The 17,945-nt window shown below is 37.3% G+C and overlaps 1 protein-coding gene across 1 annotated transcript; it reads right to left on the bottom strand.

Moving 5' to 3' along the window:
* Positions 1-9,054: 9,054 nt before the first annotated feature.
* NDUFB3 (NADH:ubiquinone oxidoreductase subunit B3) lies at positions 9,055-17,937 on the bottom strand. The gene is made up of 3 exons (XM_035007413.1): positions 17,833-17,937; positions 11,412-11,553; positions 9,055-9,349 (listed from the first exon to the last, which is right to left on the bottom strand). The coding sequence occupies exons 2-3, from the start codon at positions 11,549-11,551 to the stop codon at positions 9,193-9,195; spliced, it is 297 nt and encodes a 98-aa protein (XP_034863304.1). The 5' UTR covers positions 11,552-11,553; positions 17,833-17,937; the 3' UTR covers positions 9,055-9,192.
* Between the last annotated feature and the right edge of the window lie 8 nt (positions 17,938-17,945).

Raw genomic sequence — 17,945 nt, forward strand, 5'->3', positions numbered from 1 at the left:
CTTCCTTCCTTCCTTCCTTCCTTCCTTCCTTCCTTCCTTCCTTCCTTTCTTCTCCACGTGAGATTAAACAGAAAAACACACAGACCTTGAGACAAGAGATTTTTTTGTCTTTTTTTCTAAGATTATTTATTTACTCTTTTTTATTTTTAAAATTTTTAAAATTTTTTTATTTTTAAAAGATTTTATTTATTTATTTGACAGAGAGAGAGAGAGAACACAAGCAGGGGGAGCAGCAGGCAGAGGGAGAAGCAGGCTCCCCGCTGAGCAAGGAGCCCAATGTGATGCAGGGCTCCATCCCAGGACCCTGGGATCATGACCTGAGCCAAAGGCAGATGCTTAACCAACTGAACCATCAAGGCGCCCCCCCCTTTTCTTTTTAAAGATTTATTTATTTGTTTATTTGGCAGACAGAAAGAGAGAGCACACAAGCAGGGGGAGCGGGAGAGGGAGAAGCAGGCTCTCCACTGAACAGAGAGCTCGATGTGGGACTCGACCTCAGAACCCCGAGATCATGACCTGAGCCAAAGGCAGATGCTTAACCGAGTAAGCCACTCAGGTGCCCCTTATTTATTTACTTTAGAGAGAGAGAGAGAAAGAGAGAGAAAGCAGGGGGAGGGGCAGAGGGAGCGGGAGAGAGAGAATCTGAAGCAGATTTGGGGCTGAGCAAGGAGCTGAGGCGGGGCTGGATCTCAGGACCCTGAGATCAGGCCCCAGGCCAAAATCTAGAGTCAGACACTTAATGGACTGAGCCATCCAGGTGCCCTGATTTTGTCTTTTTTTTTTTTTTAATAGCTGAAGCTATGTTTTAAATTGTTTGTATGTATCAAAGGTAATTCAATTTAAGACAATATACGGAATTTGGGGCACCTGGGTGGCTCAGTCATTAAGCATCTGCCTTTGGCTCAGGTCATGATCCTGGGGTCCTGGGGTCGAGCCCCACATCGGGCTCCCTGCTTGGCAGGAAGCCTGCTTCTTCTTCCATTCCCCCTGCTTGTGTTTCTGCTCTCGCTATCTCTCTCTGTCAAATAAATAAAATCTTTAAAAAAAAAAAGACAATATATGGTTTTTAATAATATAATCTTTGAGTTAGCATTTTGAATATTTTATTATATATAATATTTACAATATATAATAATGTAATACAACATAAAAATAAAATATTATATACTTTCATGTATAATGCAATATATAAAATTAAGGTAAAGCTTCTCTTTGCAGTAGATCCTTTCTGATAGAATCATTGGCAAGTAAATGCAATTTCCATTAGGTGTTCTAGTCTCTTAGTTTCTGAAGCTGATGTTCCAACCCAAAACGAAAATATTTTAAAAGGACGAAAACCGGGGTGCCTGAGTGGCTCAGTCTAAGCGTCTGCCTTTGGCTCAGGTCATGATCCCAGGGTCCTGGGATCAAGCCCCACATCGGGCTCCCTGCTCCGCTGGAAGCCTGCTTCTCCCTCTCCCACTCCCCCTGCTTGTGTTCCCTCTCTCGCTGTGTCTCTCTCTGTCAAATAAATAAATAAAATCTTTACAAAAAATAAAATAAAATCAAGAAAACCCCCCCAACACCAAAGCCCTCTTCCCCCACTTCCCAAATTGATATTGGAGGTAAGCCAAAACTCACTAGGAGGATTCCACTCCCATTAGCATAGTTATTTGAATTTGAATACCTTGCAACTCTAGAGATTTTGAGGATCAGAAGGATTATATCAAATTTTGAAGCTCATGTTGCCAACTGAATGAGAGGCTGTCATGAAAGAACATTCAATTTCTGTTGTAAACTACCTGGGTTTTATGTAATAAGCCAATACATTGAAAAAATACTTTAAAAATTTATGAGTTTTTTGAATGCTATTTTTTTTTAAAGATTTTATTCATTTATTTGAGAGAGAGAATGAGATAGAGAGAGCATGAGAGTGGGGAGGGTCAGAGGGAGAAGCAGACTCCCCGCCGAGCAGGAAGCCCGATGTGGGACTCGATCCCGGGACTCCAGGATCATGACCTGAGCCAAAGGCAGTTGCTTAACCAACTGAGCCACCCAGGTGCCCGAATGCTATTTTTTAATGACAACAGAATATTATGAAGAGAAATCACATTAAACTCCAATCTTTGTCTTAACATTTTATATGTAATATGTAAATATTATCATCTATGTACATTAAAAATGCACATAGAAATTAAAGTTAAGGCAAAGATTAAACATTTAAAAATATTTGCTTATCATGACTACATGCTATCATTAGTTAATAGATCAGTGTACTCTTCATGTTTTAAGTTTTTATTTAAATTCTAGTTAGTTAACATATAGTGTAATGTTAGTTTCAGTAGAATTTAGTGATTCATTACTTACATACAACACCTAGTGCTCATTATGACAAGTACCTTCCTTAATCCCCATCACCCATTTAGCCCATCCCCCTGCACCTCCCCTCCACAACCCTCATTTTGTTCTCTATACTTAAGAGTCTCTTATATATAAGTTTGTCTCCTCCCCTCCCCCCTTGCCTTTTTTCTTTCAGATCAATGTACTCTTAGGGCAAGGTTCATTGTACTAATAGTGGGTCCAAGTCCATATTTTGGTCTTCTTGATTTTTTTTTTTTTTGGCTGGCTGTTTTCATGATTAGATTATTGTATTGACCCAGTAATGTTGCTGACAAGAGTTTATAGCTCTGTTCTTTTCTTCTTGTTTCTTGTTTTTGCATTACCGGTATTAGCTTCAATCAGCAGTTTCTTTGTAAAAACCTTCCTAAGTCACTTATCTACTTCATGAAGATTAGTTTAGTTAAAACTAGTAGATAATAGGGGCGCCTGGGTGGCTCAGTTGGTTGAGCGACTGTCTTCGGCTCAGGTCATGATCCTGGAGTCCCACATCGGGCTCCCTGCTCAGCAGGGAGTCTGCTTCTCCTTCTGACCCTCTCCCCTCTCATGTGCTCTCTTTCTCTCTCTCTCAAATAAATAAATAAAATCTTTTTTTTTTTAAGATTTTATTTATTTATTTGACAGAGAGAGACACAGAGAGAGAGGGAGCACAAGCAGGGGGAGCGGGAGAGGGAGAAGTGGGCTTCCCGCTGAGCAGGGAGGCCGATATGGGGCTCGATCCCAGAATCTTGGGACCACAACCCGAGCCGAAGGCAGATGCTCAACGACTGAGCCACCCAAGCGCCCCTAAATAAATAAAATCTTAAAAAAAAACTAGTAGATAATAAATTCCACAAACCAAACACATACAAAGTACCATCTGCAGCAATTTGCTGAAAAGTTCCTTTATTCTCTCCTTTGGAGGGTACAACTCCCACTTTCCCTTCAAGATACCCTATTTACTATAAATTCTATGTGACCACTTGGAATCCACCAAATGAGGAAAATCCCACTGTCAATTTATACAATAAACTTCAGCAAACTTGAATTCATTTTTATTAAACATGAAAAAAAATATATGTAAGTTTAAATATTTTCTCTTCTCTCCTTAATGGGTAGTCTTGCACCTTCCTTGAGTTGCATGTATCCCATTTGGGGGACCATCATGTTAGAAAATGAGTCTATTTTCTTTTTTCTTTTTTTTTCTTTTTCGACAGAGAGAGAGAGACAGCGAGAGAGGGAACGCAAGCAGGGGGAGTGGGAGAAGCAGGCTTCCCGCTGAGCAGGGAGCCTGATGTGGGACTCAATCCCAGGACCCTGGATCATGACCTGAGCCGAAGGTAGACGCTTAATGACTGAGCCACCCAGTCGCCTGAGTCTATTTTCTGATAACCAAAATTTTAAAAGAAAAATGGTAAATATGATCAGAAATAGGGAAGAGAATGAGAAGAATGAAGGGTAGGACTCAAATTATTTTTCCTGGAATACTTCTCTCTAGCCCCTAATTTAGTGGGCCTTGCCAATGTCCTATGTCTCTATGAAGCTAAAAAAATTTACTTTAATATGCAGACTGTGCATTTTCTTTAAACCCCAATATAAAGCATCTTCCTTTGGGGGTGCCTAGGTGGCTCAGTTGGTTAAGTGTCCAACTCTTGATTTCTGCTCTGGTCATGATCTCAGGGTCATGAGATTGAGCCCGGCATCAGGAGTCTGCTAGAGATTCTCTGCCTCTCCCCCTACCCCTGCCCCTGCTCACATGCGCTCTCTCTCTAAAATTAAAAAAACAAAAGCAAAAACAAAAAAACAAAAGTATCTTCCTTTCCACAGTATCATTAAAATCTACATTTGATTGAGGTGGCAAGTGGATGACTGTAAATACACCCTATGCCTGTAATTATACACTGAATACTAAGTTCCGCTTGTCTCTACTGTTCCCATCATGCCAGTATCCTGCAACCCCTTCTTCTCCTTTTTCGTTTTCTTCTAATTTGTTTCTTCTATCATATTGGCCATTCACATGTATAAATACTTATTGTTTCCATGTTTTTTTCTTTATGTACATTTTCTACCCCACCTTGTCCCCTGACACCCTCTATGTTACTTTTTTTCCTCTCATCTTACTTTTCAAAAAATGTGTGAATCTGCTTTAGTAGGTGTATCAAAATAGTTTTGTTCAAAGTACAGGAAGACAATAAAATTACTGTAAAATTAGATAGTTCTGAGATAAGATCTAAAAGAATAATTTTATGGCATTTTATAGTACTTATCACATACAACATGATAGGTACTGTAATATGGTGGTTACTATGGAGTCAGACCTGGATCGAAAATCTAACTCTGGAACTTACTAGCTGTGTCATCTTTTTTTTTTTTTTCTAAAGATTTTATTCATTTATTTAAGAGAGAGAATGAGATAGACAGAGCATGAGGGGGGGAGGGTCAGAGGGAGCAGGCTTCCCACTGAGGAGGGAGCCCGATGCGGAACTCGATCCTGGGACTCCAGGATCATGACCTGAGCCGAAGGCAGTCGCTTAACTGACTGAGCCCCCAGGCACCCTAGCTGTGCCATCTTAAGCTTTGTTAATTCACCATGGATTTGCCCTATATACAAAATGGAGCTAATAATATTTTTACATATAGTCATCTACAGTGCTTATTTATGAGGCTAGTAAACACATAATTAACATTACTTCCAATTGTACTTTGGTCATACATTTTTTTTTAAAGATTTTATTTATTTGAGAGAGAGAGAGAGAGCATGGGTGGGGGTCAGAGGGAGAAGCAGACTCCCCGCCAAGCAGGGAGCCCGACAGGGGACTCGATCCCAGGACTCCAGGATCATGACCTGAGCCAAAGGCAGTCACTTAACCAACTGAGCCACCCAGGCGCCCTGGTCATACATATTACAGGCGCCCCTGCCTTCAGCCCAGGTCATGATCCCAGGGTCCTGGGATTGAGTCCCACTTGGGGCTCTGTGCTCAGCGGGAAGCCTGCTTCTCTCTCTCCCACTCCCCCTGCTTGTGTTCCCTCTCTCACTGTGTCTCTATCAAATAAATAAACAAATAAGTGCATAAATATATAAAAAGAATGAATATTACATTTAACTGGTTCTAGTCCAAGTAATGGCAACAGCTAAGATGACTGGTTTGTATTCTCCGCAGCTCCCAAGGAATTCAGGCAATAGTTTTCAAATTAACAAAATACAAGGAAAACTTTACTCCTTGCTTCCAGAAAAAATTATGATGGATAATAAATACTCTAAAATAGGAGAGAAAAATTATTGTTATTCTCGGTTATAAACATGTCAAGCACTGCACTTTCCATCTTTTCTGCACCTAACCCAGCAAATGAGTTTACTCATGGATATTCAGAATATCTACTGTTTTTGTTTAATTTTTTAAGTAAGTTCTATACCCAATGTGGGGCTTAAACTCATGACCCTGAGATCAAGAGTCTCACACTCTACTGACTGAGCCAGCCAGGCACCCCAGGTTATCTACTTCTTGAGTGAGCTTTGGTAGTTTTGTCTTTTTAAGGCCATTGTCAATTTCATCAAGATTTATTAGCATAAAGTTGTTTGCAAAATGCTTTTATTGTTTTAATGTCTCTAGGATCTGTAGTGATATCTCTGCTTTCATCACTAATATTAATTTGTGTCTTTTATCAGTTTGGCTAGAGATCAGTCTTCTTAGTTGCATCCCACAGATTTTGGTGTTTTTCATTTTATCCAGTTAAGAATTCCTAATTTCCCCAGGGACCTGGGTGGCTCAGTCAGTTAAGTGTCTGCCTTCGGCTCAGGTCATAATCCTAGGGTCCTGGGATTGAGTCCCACGTTGGGCTTTCTGCTCCATGGGGAGCGGCTTCTCCCTCTGCCCCTCCCCTTCCGCTCTTGTGCTCTTGCTCTCTCTCAAATCAATAAAAAAATAAAAACTTAAGAAAAAAAGATTTTCTAATTTCCCTAGACCTCTTTTTTGAGCAGGGGGTATTACAAGTATGCCATCTAATTTCCAAATATGGGTGGATTTTTCAGATATGTTACTTTTAGTCTAATTTCTTTGTGATCTGAGAATATGTTTGGTGTAATTTCAGTCCTCCTAAATATATTGTTTCATGGCCCAGAATATAGTCTGTTGTGATAAATGGTCCATGTGCACTTGAAAAGAATGAATGCTCTATTGTTTTGGGGCAGAGTGGTCTATAAATACTACATCAAGCTATAGTGTTGGTCTTCTATAGGCTAATTTTCTACTTTTTCTATCAATTACTGAGAAAGGAGTGTTGAAATTGTCAACCGTAATTGTGGATTTGCCTATCTCTCCCTTTAGTTCTATTTGTTTCACATAATTTAAAGCTCTGTACAACCTCAGGAACCCCTTTTATCTTTTATTTCAAAATTCCTGTAGCTGTCATACTTTATTGTAATGGCCTGGTTTCAGATTACTAATAAACAAATCTGGACATATTAAAAAAAAATAAAGCTCTGTGCATATACATTTCGGATTTTTATGTCTTAATGAACTGAATCCTCCATTATTATGGAGTGAGAATACTCTTTATTCTGAAATTTATTTTGTCACTATTCTTTTCATTACTGTTTGCACAGTATATTTTTTCTATTTTTCTACTTTTACCCTAGGTTTTAAAGGAATTTTCATGTAAACAGCTTACACTTGGGTCTTACTTTTTTGCCTGACAAACTGTATTTTATTTACTTTATTTTTTTATTTTTTAAAGATTTTTTTATTTATTTGACAGAGAGACACACAGCGAGAGAGGGAACACAAGCGGGGGGAGTGGGAAAGGGAGAAGCAGGCTTCCTGCTGAGCCAGGAACCCAACGTGGGGCTCAATATCAGGATCCTGGGATCATGACCTGAGCGGAAAGCAGACACTTAACGACTGAGCCACCCAGGCGCCCCACAATCTGTGTTTTAATTGAAAGATTTTAGAGTTTCAATTTTAGAGCATTCTACATTTAATATAATTATTCATATGATCAAATTTTTTTCATACGATCAAATTTAAATCTACCATCTTGCTATTTGTATTTTTCCTATTGTTATTTGTTGCTTGTTAAACACTTTCCTTATCTTTTGCAGTCTTTTTTATTACTCCATTTTACCACATTCCATTTACAACTATTAGGAATTCTTGTCTCATGTATTGAGTGATTCCTCAAGTTTATGTTTATAAAGAAGAAATTTATAAAGAAAAAAAATCACCCTGGAGTTTTATATTAACTTTGTTATTCAAGCTATAATATTACCTCTTCAAGAAGCTGAGTTTGTCTCAACTTAGAAATTTAATTAATCAAAATTTAAAAATTCGGGGCAACTGGGTGGCACAGTCAGTTAAGCCTTCAGCTCAGGTCGTAATTTCAGGGTCCTGGGATAGAGTCCCATGTTGGGCTCTCTGCTCAGCAGGGAGCCTGCTTTTCCCTCCCCCTGCCCTTCCCTGGCTTGTCCTCCCACGCTCTCTCTAATAAATAAATACAAAAAATCTTTCTTAAAAATTTAAAAATTCAGTGTGGGAAGAATGTGTAGTTTGTTGTTAGAAATACAGAAAAAAATGTCAAACTTTTCAAATTGTTGGGATAATGAGGACTAAGGGTAGATAATATCACAATAAAGAAAAATGAACATGATACATGGATATGTCAATCAGAACTGGGCAGCAAGTGCTTTATAGTATAATCTAAAGCACTTTCAGAGGATGCTAAAAACAGCCAGGCTAATTCCCATTTAAAATCCCGTTAGAGTACACCCATGTTCATAGTAGCATTATTCACAATAGCTAAAATGCGGAAGCAAACCAAGTGTCCATCAATGGATGAATGAAAGGCAAAATGTAGTATATACATACAATGGAATACTATTCAGATTTAATAAGAAATTCGACCCATGCTACAGTATGGATGAAACTTGAAGACATTGTGGTAAGTGAAATAAGCCAGTCAGAAAGAGACAAATACTGTATGCTTCCATTTATATGAGGTACATTTGAGTAGCCCAAATCATAGAGATAGGAAGTAGAATAGTGGTTGCCAAGGGCTGAGAGAAGGGGGAATGAGGACTTATTGTTTAATGGCATAGACTTTCAGTTTTAAAAGATAAAGAGTTATGGGGATGAATGGTGGTGATGGTTGCACATTTTGATTGTATTTAGTACCACAGACTGCACACTTAAAAGTAGTTAAGATGGCAAACTTTACCACACTAAAAGAACTTGAAAAAACAAAAAACAAAACCTTTTAGAACATATCCATTTGTTCAAATATATGCTGGCTTAGTGCCATATGCAGAATGCACTACTGCTGGTACTCAGTCTCCCCCCATATTTCAAACCAAATCTGATAATGGCTTGAGACATTTTTTTTTTAAAGATTTTTATTTATTTATTTATTTGAGAGAGAGAGAGAATGAGAGAGAGCACATGGGAGGGGGGAGGGTCAGAGGGAGAAGCAGACTCCCTGCCGAGCAGGGAGCCCGATGCAGGACTCGATCCAGGGACTCCAGGATCATGACCTGAGCCGAAGGCAGTCGCTTAACCATCTGAGCCACCCAGGCGCCCGAGACATTTTTTTAAAAAGTAATCTTCACAGCTAACATGGGGCTCGAACCCATGACCCCATGACCAAGAGTCGCATGCTCTGCCAACTGAGCCAAGACATTTTTTTTTTTAAAGAATTATAAAAACAGACTAGCATATGTATTCTTACTTTATTAAATCTTACTAGTATTCTTGAAGGGAAAAACACACAGATGAGTAGGCTACATTGAATAAATCTTATTTTTATAAGAGAATTAAGAAGCCTTTAAGATACTTCCAGGTATTATCTTCAGTGATGCTTCTTATCTTTATTCTTGGACTCCAGGTAATATTCCGCCCCTACAGCTACCACAAATGCTGCAAATCCCCATTTGAATCCTTTTAGTAATGCACCAACAAAGGAAACATTGTTTGCAAAGCCACCCATGTATCTCCAAGCTTCATTGCTAGAGGAAAAAAAGGGAAAAATTATAATCACACACAACTTATATACATTCACTAAAACAGATTTAATTTTCATCCTAACAGACTTAAATGCAACCTTATATAAGATATCTAAGTGGATCACAATAGAAGTCTTTCTGTGATATAAGATAATTAGGTCTATATGCCCACATTTCACATATAAAACAGAAGAAAAAGACTTGATTTCACTGTCATTAATACTTAGGATTTTATAGAATTCCCAAATGCAAGACTCACTTCAGCCTATTCATTAGAGGTCAGGTGTGTGGCTTTGCCCACACCAGTCATTACAGCATTATTTAAAGAGGAAGTTAGAAACTTGGGCATTAAACTTTGCTCTGTCACTTAGATTCACAACCTTTTAGGCTAGACAAGTTAGGGCCTGCTTCCTCTTTTACTCAATGGTGATTACTATCTACCTTATAGTGTTATTATAAAGATTAAACAGGTAATGTATGATATATTCTGGCACAGAGCGTATGTAACACCTAATATTATTATTCTTCCAGAGAATCAGAGCTTTTTCCTGTCATAGCTGCCTGAGCTTTAGAATACGGACTTCTAAAAAAAAAAAAAAGAAAAAAGAGGACTGACTTCCTGCTCTGGCCATCATTCTTCTGAGTATCTTGAACAGAGAAGTAAACAGAATTCAGAGAGCTCTAGTGAAAAAAAAAAAGTCTTCTCTCACAGGTAGGGATAAATGAGTGGAAAAAACTATGTTATATAAAAAAAAGCCCACTTAACTCTAAAAATCTGACTTAGTAGAAAATATGAGAGTTAATCAAATCTAATTCAGATACCAAAACCAGACAAAGACATTAGAAGAAAACTACAGGGTAATATCCTTCATGAACAGAGATGCAAATATTCTCAACAGAACTTTAGAAAATTGATTCTAGCAATATATGAAAGGATAATATATCATGATGAAGGGTTTACCTCAGGAATGCAAGATTAAAAAAAAAAGGAATGCAAGATTGGTTTGATATTTTAAAATCAGTAAGAGTAATTAATCATATTAACAGAATGAAAAAACTGTATGAGCATCTCAATAGATGCAGAAAAAGCATTTAAAAAAATTCAACACTCAAGAGAAACTCCACAACTTGATGAAGGGCATCTATGACCACCCTACAACGAATATACTTAGTGGTGAAAGACTGAATGCTTTCCCCCAATTAGGAACAAGGCAGGGGCTCCTGGCTGGATCAGCTGGTAGAACATGTGACTCTTGATTTCACAGTCCCACATTGTGCAGAGATTACTTAAAAAGATTAAAAAAAAAAAAAAGGAACAAGGCATGGATGTCAGCTAACAACACTTTATCCAACATTATACTAGTAGTGTTAGCCAGTGTAATAATGCAAGAAAGAAATAAAAACTTTACAAATTGAAAAGAAAGAAGTAACACTGATTTTAGACAAAATGATCATCTATTAAATTCTAAGAAATTTGTAAAAAAAATCTGCTAGAACAAAAATGTGAATTTAGCCAAGAAACAAGATACAAAGTTGATATATAAAACTCCATTGTATTTTCACATATTAGCAAAGAAAATTGACAATTTAAGTTTAACAATACCATTTACAATAGCATAAAACACGGAATAATTCAGGATAAATTTAACAAAATATACACAAGATTTGTTTTTAAAGCAATAGAACACTACTGAGAAAATTAAACAGAATCTAAACTGTCCATAGACTGGAAGATTCAATATTGTTAAGATATCAATTTTTTTAAGTTTTTATTTAAATTCCAGTTAGTTAACATACAGTGTAATATTAGTTTCAGGTATACAATATAGTGATTTAACTTGTTAAGACATCAATTATCCCCAGTTGAGCTCTGAGTTAATGTGAACCCAATTAAAATTCGAGCAGCTTTTTTGTAGAAACTGAAAAGCTTGTTTTAACATTTAAATGTAAATACAAAGAACCTAGAATAGCTAAATAAATCAAAAAAAAAAAAAAAGAAAGAAAAGAAAAGGAACATAGATACTGATCCTCTAGAATAAATTCTATCTAAATTATTTGTTCTTACCGGCCCCATGGATCCCTTAGCCCTCGTGTAGCCAGCCTCTCCTGGACAACTGCTAATGGTGTCCCTTCTATCTTCCATTGTTTATAATCTGGAAGTTCCAGTTTACTAGGGCCGTGTTCATGCCCATGTCCGTGGGCCATGTCTAAAGGATAAGATTAACATAAAAGAGAACTATGCTGATTGTAGATATCAAATACCCAAACATTTGTTAATGTTTTAAAAGGAAAGCCAATATAAATACTTGAAAATTCTGAGGTAACAGGTTTTATAAAAAGCACCCTATTACATAACTAGTGTATATTCACAGTTGGGAAATACACATATACAAAATATAAAAAAGAAAAAAATCAATAATCCCACCACTTGGGACACCTGGGTGGCTCAGTTGGTTAAGCGGCTGCCTTTGGCTCAGGCCATGATTCCGGGGTCCTGGGATCGAGCCCCGCATTGGGCTCCCTGCTTAGCAGGGAGCCTGCTTCTCCCTCTGCCTGCCGCTCCCCCTGCTTGTGCGCTCTCTCCTTCTCTTCTCTCTCTGACAAATAAATAAATAAAATCTTTGGAAAAAAAATAATCCCACCACTCAGAGATAACCATTTCCTATTTTGTTCCTTTCTTCATTATAAGAACAGCTCACATTTATTGTGCCCTACATGCCAGGTGCACCAAAGTGCTTTAACATGTATTAATTCCATTACTCCTAAAACAACCCTTTGAACTTAAATTACAGTTATTATCACCATTTTACACATGAAGATAATGAAGCTCCAACAAGGTAAGGAACTTTCTGAAGGTAACAAAAACAGTAAACGGTACAATTGGTCTTGAACCTTGCAGTTTGGTTTCAGAGCCCTTGCTCCTTTTTTTTTTCCCCAAAGATTCTATTTATTTATTTATTTATTTGACAGAGAGAAAGAGAGAGAGAGAAAGCAAACACAAGCAGAGGCAGAGGGAGAAGCAGACTCCCCGCAGAGCAGGGAGCCCGATGTGGGGCTCGATCCCAGGACCCTGAGATCATGACCTGAGCTGGAGGCAGATGTATAACCGACTGAGCCACCCAGGAGACCCTGCTCCTAACTTCTAAGCAATACTGTTTCCTTCTTTTTAGTCCTTTCACAATGTGTAAATATGCATCATGAAAATGTACATATTGTTTTGTTACCTATGTTGTTCAGAAGATTCTTTTAAAATGCAGTGTTATTGTGTTTAAGTATCTATGATCACATGAACTTTTTTTTTTTTTTAAGATTTTATTTATTTATTTTGACACAGAGAGAGAGACAGTGAGAGAGGGAACACAAGCAGGGGGGAATGGAAGAGGGAGAAGCAGGCTTCCCGCTGAGCAGGGAGCCCGACTCAGGGCTCGATCCCAGGACCCTGGGATCATGAACTGAGCCGAAGGCAGACGCTTAACGACTGAGCCACCCAGGCGCCCCGATCACATGAACTTTTTATGTAAAGAGTCAGATAGTAAATATCTCAGGCTTTGTGGACCAAGAGGTAAAATCAAGCATATCTTGTAGGTAGTTATATAACAAGAGAAAAAATATTTATTGATAAATTCAAGATATAATAATAACTGAGTACAATTTTTTGTAATACAGGTCTGATGGAAAAAATGAAATTCCCTTTTTTGGGGATAACATTTTGCTTAACTGGGGCTCAAAGTTAGGGTTCCTTAGCAAGTTCATCCCAGATGTTCATCTGTAAAAAACATTCTTAGCTCATGGGCAGTATAAAAACAGGCAATATGCTGGATTTGGCCACGGGCTGTGGTTTGCTGACTCCTGAACTACACCAACAGAGACCTTAGGACCCCTAAGGCTCCTTAAATAAAATATGCCTGTAATGGTTATAAGACTTCAGTTTTACTAGTGTTATTTTTTTTTAAAGTTTATTTATTTATAATCTCTACATCCAACATGGAGCTCGAACTCACAACCCAGGGATCAAAAGTCACATGCTCTACTGACTGAGCCAGCCAGGCACCCCACTAGTGTTATTTTTATAGATAATGTAAAAATAAACTTCAGTTCAGTCCCGAGTTAAATTGCTATGAATTTAAAATTAAGGAGGTATGAATTAATGCCCCTTTTGTATAAGGTTAGCAGTAGCAATTCTATAATCACTGCTCTCCAGAAATAAAACCAAACCAAATAATTACTACCATTATGTCTGCCTTTATAACTCTGAACAGGCCCAATAATAAGGCAGGGCTCTTACACTGTATTTTAGAAGACAGAGGTAATTATTAGATAGTGTTTACTAAAGATACATTATGTGAAATGTTCATTCCATTAAACGTTAGTTCCCAGAATATTGGGGGGGGGAGTTATACATAGTAATTCTGACAAATTAACCAACACTGTATATTTAGACATATTAAGATAATCACAAAACATTATTTTGATGTTTTTTACATTCAGAAAAAGAATGAAAACCAATACCCACCAAACACAAGCTAAAACAACATTCACAATTTCAAATGAAACATTTGATCTATTATTTCATTATTATTTGGTGGATTTAATAATATAAAGGAAAAAATGGGGCGCCTGGGTGGCTCAGTCATTAAGCATCTGCCTTCGGCTTGGGTCATGATCACAGGCTCCTGGGATCGAGCCCCACATCAGGCTCCCTGCTCAGCGGGAATCCTGCTTCTCCCTCTCCCAGTCCCCCTGCTTGTGTTCCCTCTCTCGCTGTCTCGCTCTCTGTCAAATAAATAAATAAAAATCTTAAAAAAAATTTTAAAAAAGGAAAAAATTACGGTTTCAGATTTCAGGCTGATTTTGAGGTTCAATACATTATTATAAAATAAATATTTAAGAAGTGTTTAATTAGAAGGATATCTTGGTTTCTTCAAACCATGTTTTCAAAAAAATTTTTTTTTAATATTTCATTCCAAAAATCTTTGAAGAGATTGCAAGACAAACCCTTATTTTGGCAAATATCAATTGTAGAATATTAACCCTAATTGAGTATCAACATACTTGGAGAAGAATACAAGACAAATGTCAAAATCTTTTGATGAGGGCGCCTGGGTGGCTCAGTTGGTTAAGCGACTGCCTTCGGCTCAGGTCATGATCCTGGAGTCCTGGGATCGAGTCCCATATCAGGCTCCCTGCTCAGCAGGGAGTCTGCTTCTCCCTCTGACCCTCCTCCCTCTCATGCTCTCTGTCTCTCATTCTCTCTCTCGCAAATAAATAAAAAATTAAAAAAAAAAATCAAAATCTTTTGATGAAACAGTTTGATTTTGAAAATAAAAATGGAGGGGCTCCTGGGTGGCTCAGTTGGTTAAGCTCTTGATTTCAGCTCAAGTCAGGATCTCAGGGTTGTTAGATCAAGCCCTGTGTCGGGCTCTGCGCTGGGCAGGGAGCCTGCTTAAGAGTCTCTCTTTGCACCCCTCCAACTTAAAAAAAAAGAAAAGAAAAATGGAAGCATTACCATATATGAAGGTTATTTCAAAGTTACAATATTACTATGTTCAAAATATTAAGTAATTTGGGAGATAGATCTTTGAGAGAAAACATGAAAGTATCATATTAATTTCTCCTAATTTCCTTTAATAAATTCAATGCATTTTCTCTTCTACCTCATTAAAATATTTCAGAAAGTGTCCCTTTATAGGCATTTACTAAATAGAATATTTCAATGACTTTTCAAAGAGCTGAACAACACAATTTCTAGGGAACTTTTCATTTTCTTTTTAAAATTATTTCTACTTCAGAATAGCCATAAATCAAACAATGATATCATGATCACTTGAAGGAAGTTTAGAATTCTACTTCAGTGTAGACTTTGGTGTATACAGATTTAATCCTGGATGCACTATTAACAGCTATACACTTCTGGGCAAATAATTTAATCTCTCTGAATTTGTTTCCTCATATAACATGAGGATAAAACCTACCTTGCAAGATTGTGAGATTTGTGGAAAACACAATGTGATGTGTTTTCCACTTTCACACCCAGGTGGTGAGAATGTGACTTAGCACAACCATTGTGAAAAACTGGTCTGACATAGAAATGTCAAACATTTGAATACCTTATGGTCTAGATCTGCACTATTCAATATGGTTTTCACTAGCACTTGAAGTGTGAATAGTGCAACTGGGGAACTAGAATTTTTATTTAATTTTAATTAATTTAAATTTCAAGTCGGAGTCTCAAATCAGTTACTGGAAATTTTTAAAGTGTGTTTGGAACAATTTAGGCATATGGAGCTACTTTTTCAATTGTAAATTTTGCAAAATATAAACACAGATCAAGTGTTTATATTTATGAAAACTTACCATAGAAAAATATTTAAGTGTAAAATACATCGATTTTGAGACAGTATGAAGAAAATGTAAAATATTTCATTAATGACTTTTAGTACTGATTATATCTTGAAATAATACTTTGAATATACTGTGTTAGACAAAATATATAATTAAATTAACTTTCTTTTTACCTTTTTAATATGGCTACTAGAAAATTGTAAATTACATATGAGCCTTGCATTATATTTTCATTGGACAGCACTATTATAAAAAAAACTCTTACATGCGTGTAACTATATACATATATATATTTTAACAATAGATGTATTTTATAAAAATCTTTTTAGCCAGATTGTTTATGTGGCTAGCCCCAAACTGTAAACAACCCAAATATCCAACAACAATAATGGATTATTTACAGAAGTCACACTACAGAATACACAATGAAAAACTACATGCAAAAGTATGAACAAATCTCACAAATAATGAACAAGGGGTGAGTTTAAAATATACATACACTTTGATCCCATTTACATAAACTGAAAAACCAGATAATTCATTTTTTTTAGAAATGCACCATACATGGAAAGATTAAAGCGAAAAAAGTGAATGTTTATCACAAGTCAGGATAATGGCTATCTCTTGGTGGAGGAGACAGAATCACAGAAGCTCATACACAGAGCTTCTAAGGCAGTGTTTTTCAATCTATTCTTAATTCTTGCACCCCAAAGGAGTTTTTTCAGATATTTTTTTCCTTATCACATTCCTACTCCCCTCCCCCAATTAAATTGTAATACCATGGATATACTGTATTTATCTGCTAATGTACCATGGCTCTTTGGAAGGCCTCAAACCACAGTAGTCTTTAAGATTTTTTTCACCTCCCCTCCAAGAACCAAGAACCAAGAACCAATTTTCATCACTTTGAAGGATAATCACCTCTGCTGAGAATGCAAAGTTCTAAGTTATTGGCAATGTTTTCTTTTCTTTTCTTTTTAAAGATTTTATCTATTTGACAGAGACAGACACTGCGAGAGAGGGAACACAAGCAAGGGGATTGTGAGAGGGAGAAGCAGGCTTTCCGCTGAGCAGAGAGCCAGCCCCATGCGGGGCTCGATTCCAGGACCCTGGGATCATGACCTGAGCCAAAGGCAGACACTTAACGACAGCCACCCAGGCGCCCTGGCAATGTTTTATTTTCTAACCTGAGGGGTGGTTACATAGGGTTTGCTTAATTGTAATTCTTTAAATGTATTTATATTTTATACACCCTTCTGCTATTTCACAATAGAAACTAAAATTAGATAAATGACAAATTATGCCAAGGACTCAACATTGGATAATTATTTCAGTTTCAGAACTGTTCAGACAAAAAACAGTAAGTTTATTAGTTCAACAAAGAAAAAACATATTATCATGAAACTTCTAAAAAGCTAGCTACCTGTGTTTGGAGTGAATCTCTACTTTGGTGGAGATCAACTCCACCTCCACTGGGGGCTGGCATACTTTCCCTAACTAGAAAATAAAAGGATAATGCCACTTATAGTACATGTAATTTTATGACTTATCCATGACTTTCAAGTATATATCCCAACTACACCTCATTTTTAAAATTGTGACTAAGAACATTAAAAAATAAAAGACAAGTGAACTTTTCGTGTCCCCTCCAGTCCCTGCACCTACTTATATGCAATTTAAAAATAGTAATCCCTCTAAAAATGGATGTGATTTTTGTACCCTGCTTTTTTCACTTTAACGTTACCATAAACATTCACACCAGAAAAGCCTTGCTTAAAACCATACATGATTGTTGTGAGGCAGACATTGCAATTATTCTTATTTTACAATTCTTCGAGTTAGAGCTGTTCTGCGTTTATTCAATTCAGAGGTAAACCACAAGACACAGGGCGAGGGTTTGCGGGTGGGAAAAAGAGGGAAAAAGCACACGGACTTACAACAGTAATTCTCACCGCATCCTTCTACAAACTACCCCTCACTATCCCAGGACTTCATTGTCCTCTATTGCTAGTTCTTCGATCCCCTTCCCTCGAGATATATACTCTCAAGACCATTCTCCATTTAGTCTCCCCTTTTCTACAATCCCCAGAACAAAGTCTCACTCTAATTCCTAATTAAGAGGCCTCCCACCAACTCTATTTTACCTGACAGCACTCCGACCTCTCACGACACTCAATAGTCAATCCTCCAGCCGGAGCCAAGTGGAAACGGAAGTTGTCTCCTGGAGTGCCTTACGGCAGGAAAGCAGAGGAGCCAT

This window comes from Mirounga leonina, unplaced genomic scaffold (genome assembly GCF_011800145.1).
Source record: "Mirounga leonina isolate KUSES-001 unplaced genomic scaffold, KU_Mleo_1.0 Mir_151, whole genome shotgun sequence".
Classification (NCBI taxonomy): Eukaryota; Metazoa; Chordata; class Mammalia; order Carnivora; family Phocidae; genus Mirounga; species Mirounga leonina.

Bases quoted from the DNA above. Each gene is read 5' to 3' on its own strand.
- NDUFB3 (XM_035007413.1), bottom strand. From the start codon at position 11,551: ATGGCCCACGGACATGGGCATGAACACGGCCCTAGTAAACTGGAACTT. The intron at 9,350-11,411 runs GTAAGAACAAAT...TTTTTCCTCTAG, and splicing joins CTAAGGGATCCATGGGGCCG to CAATGAAGCTTGGAGATACA.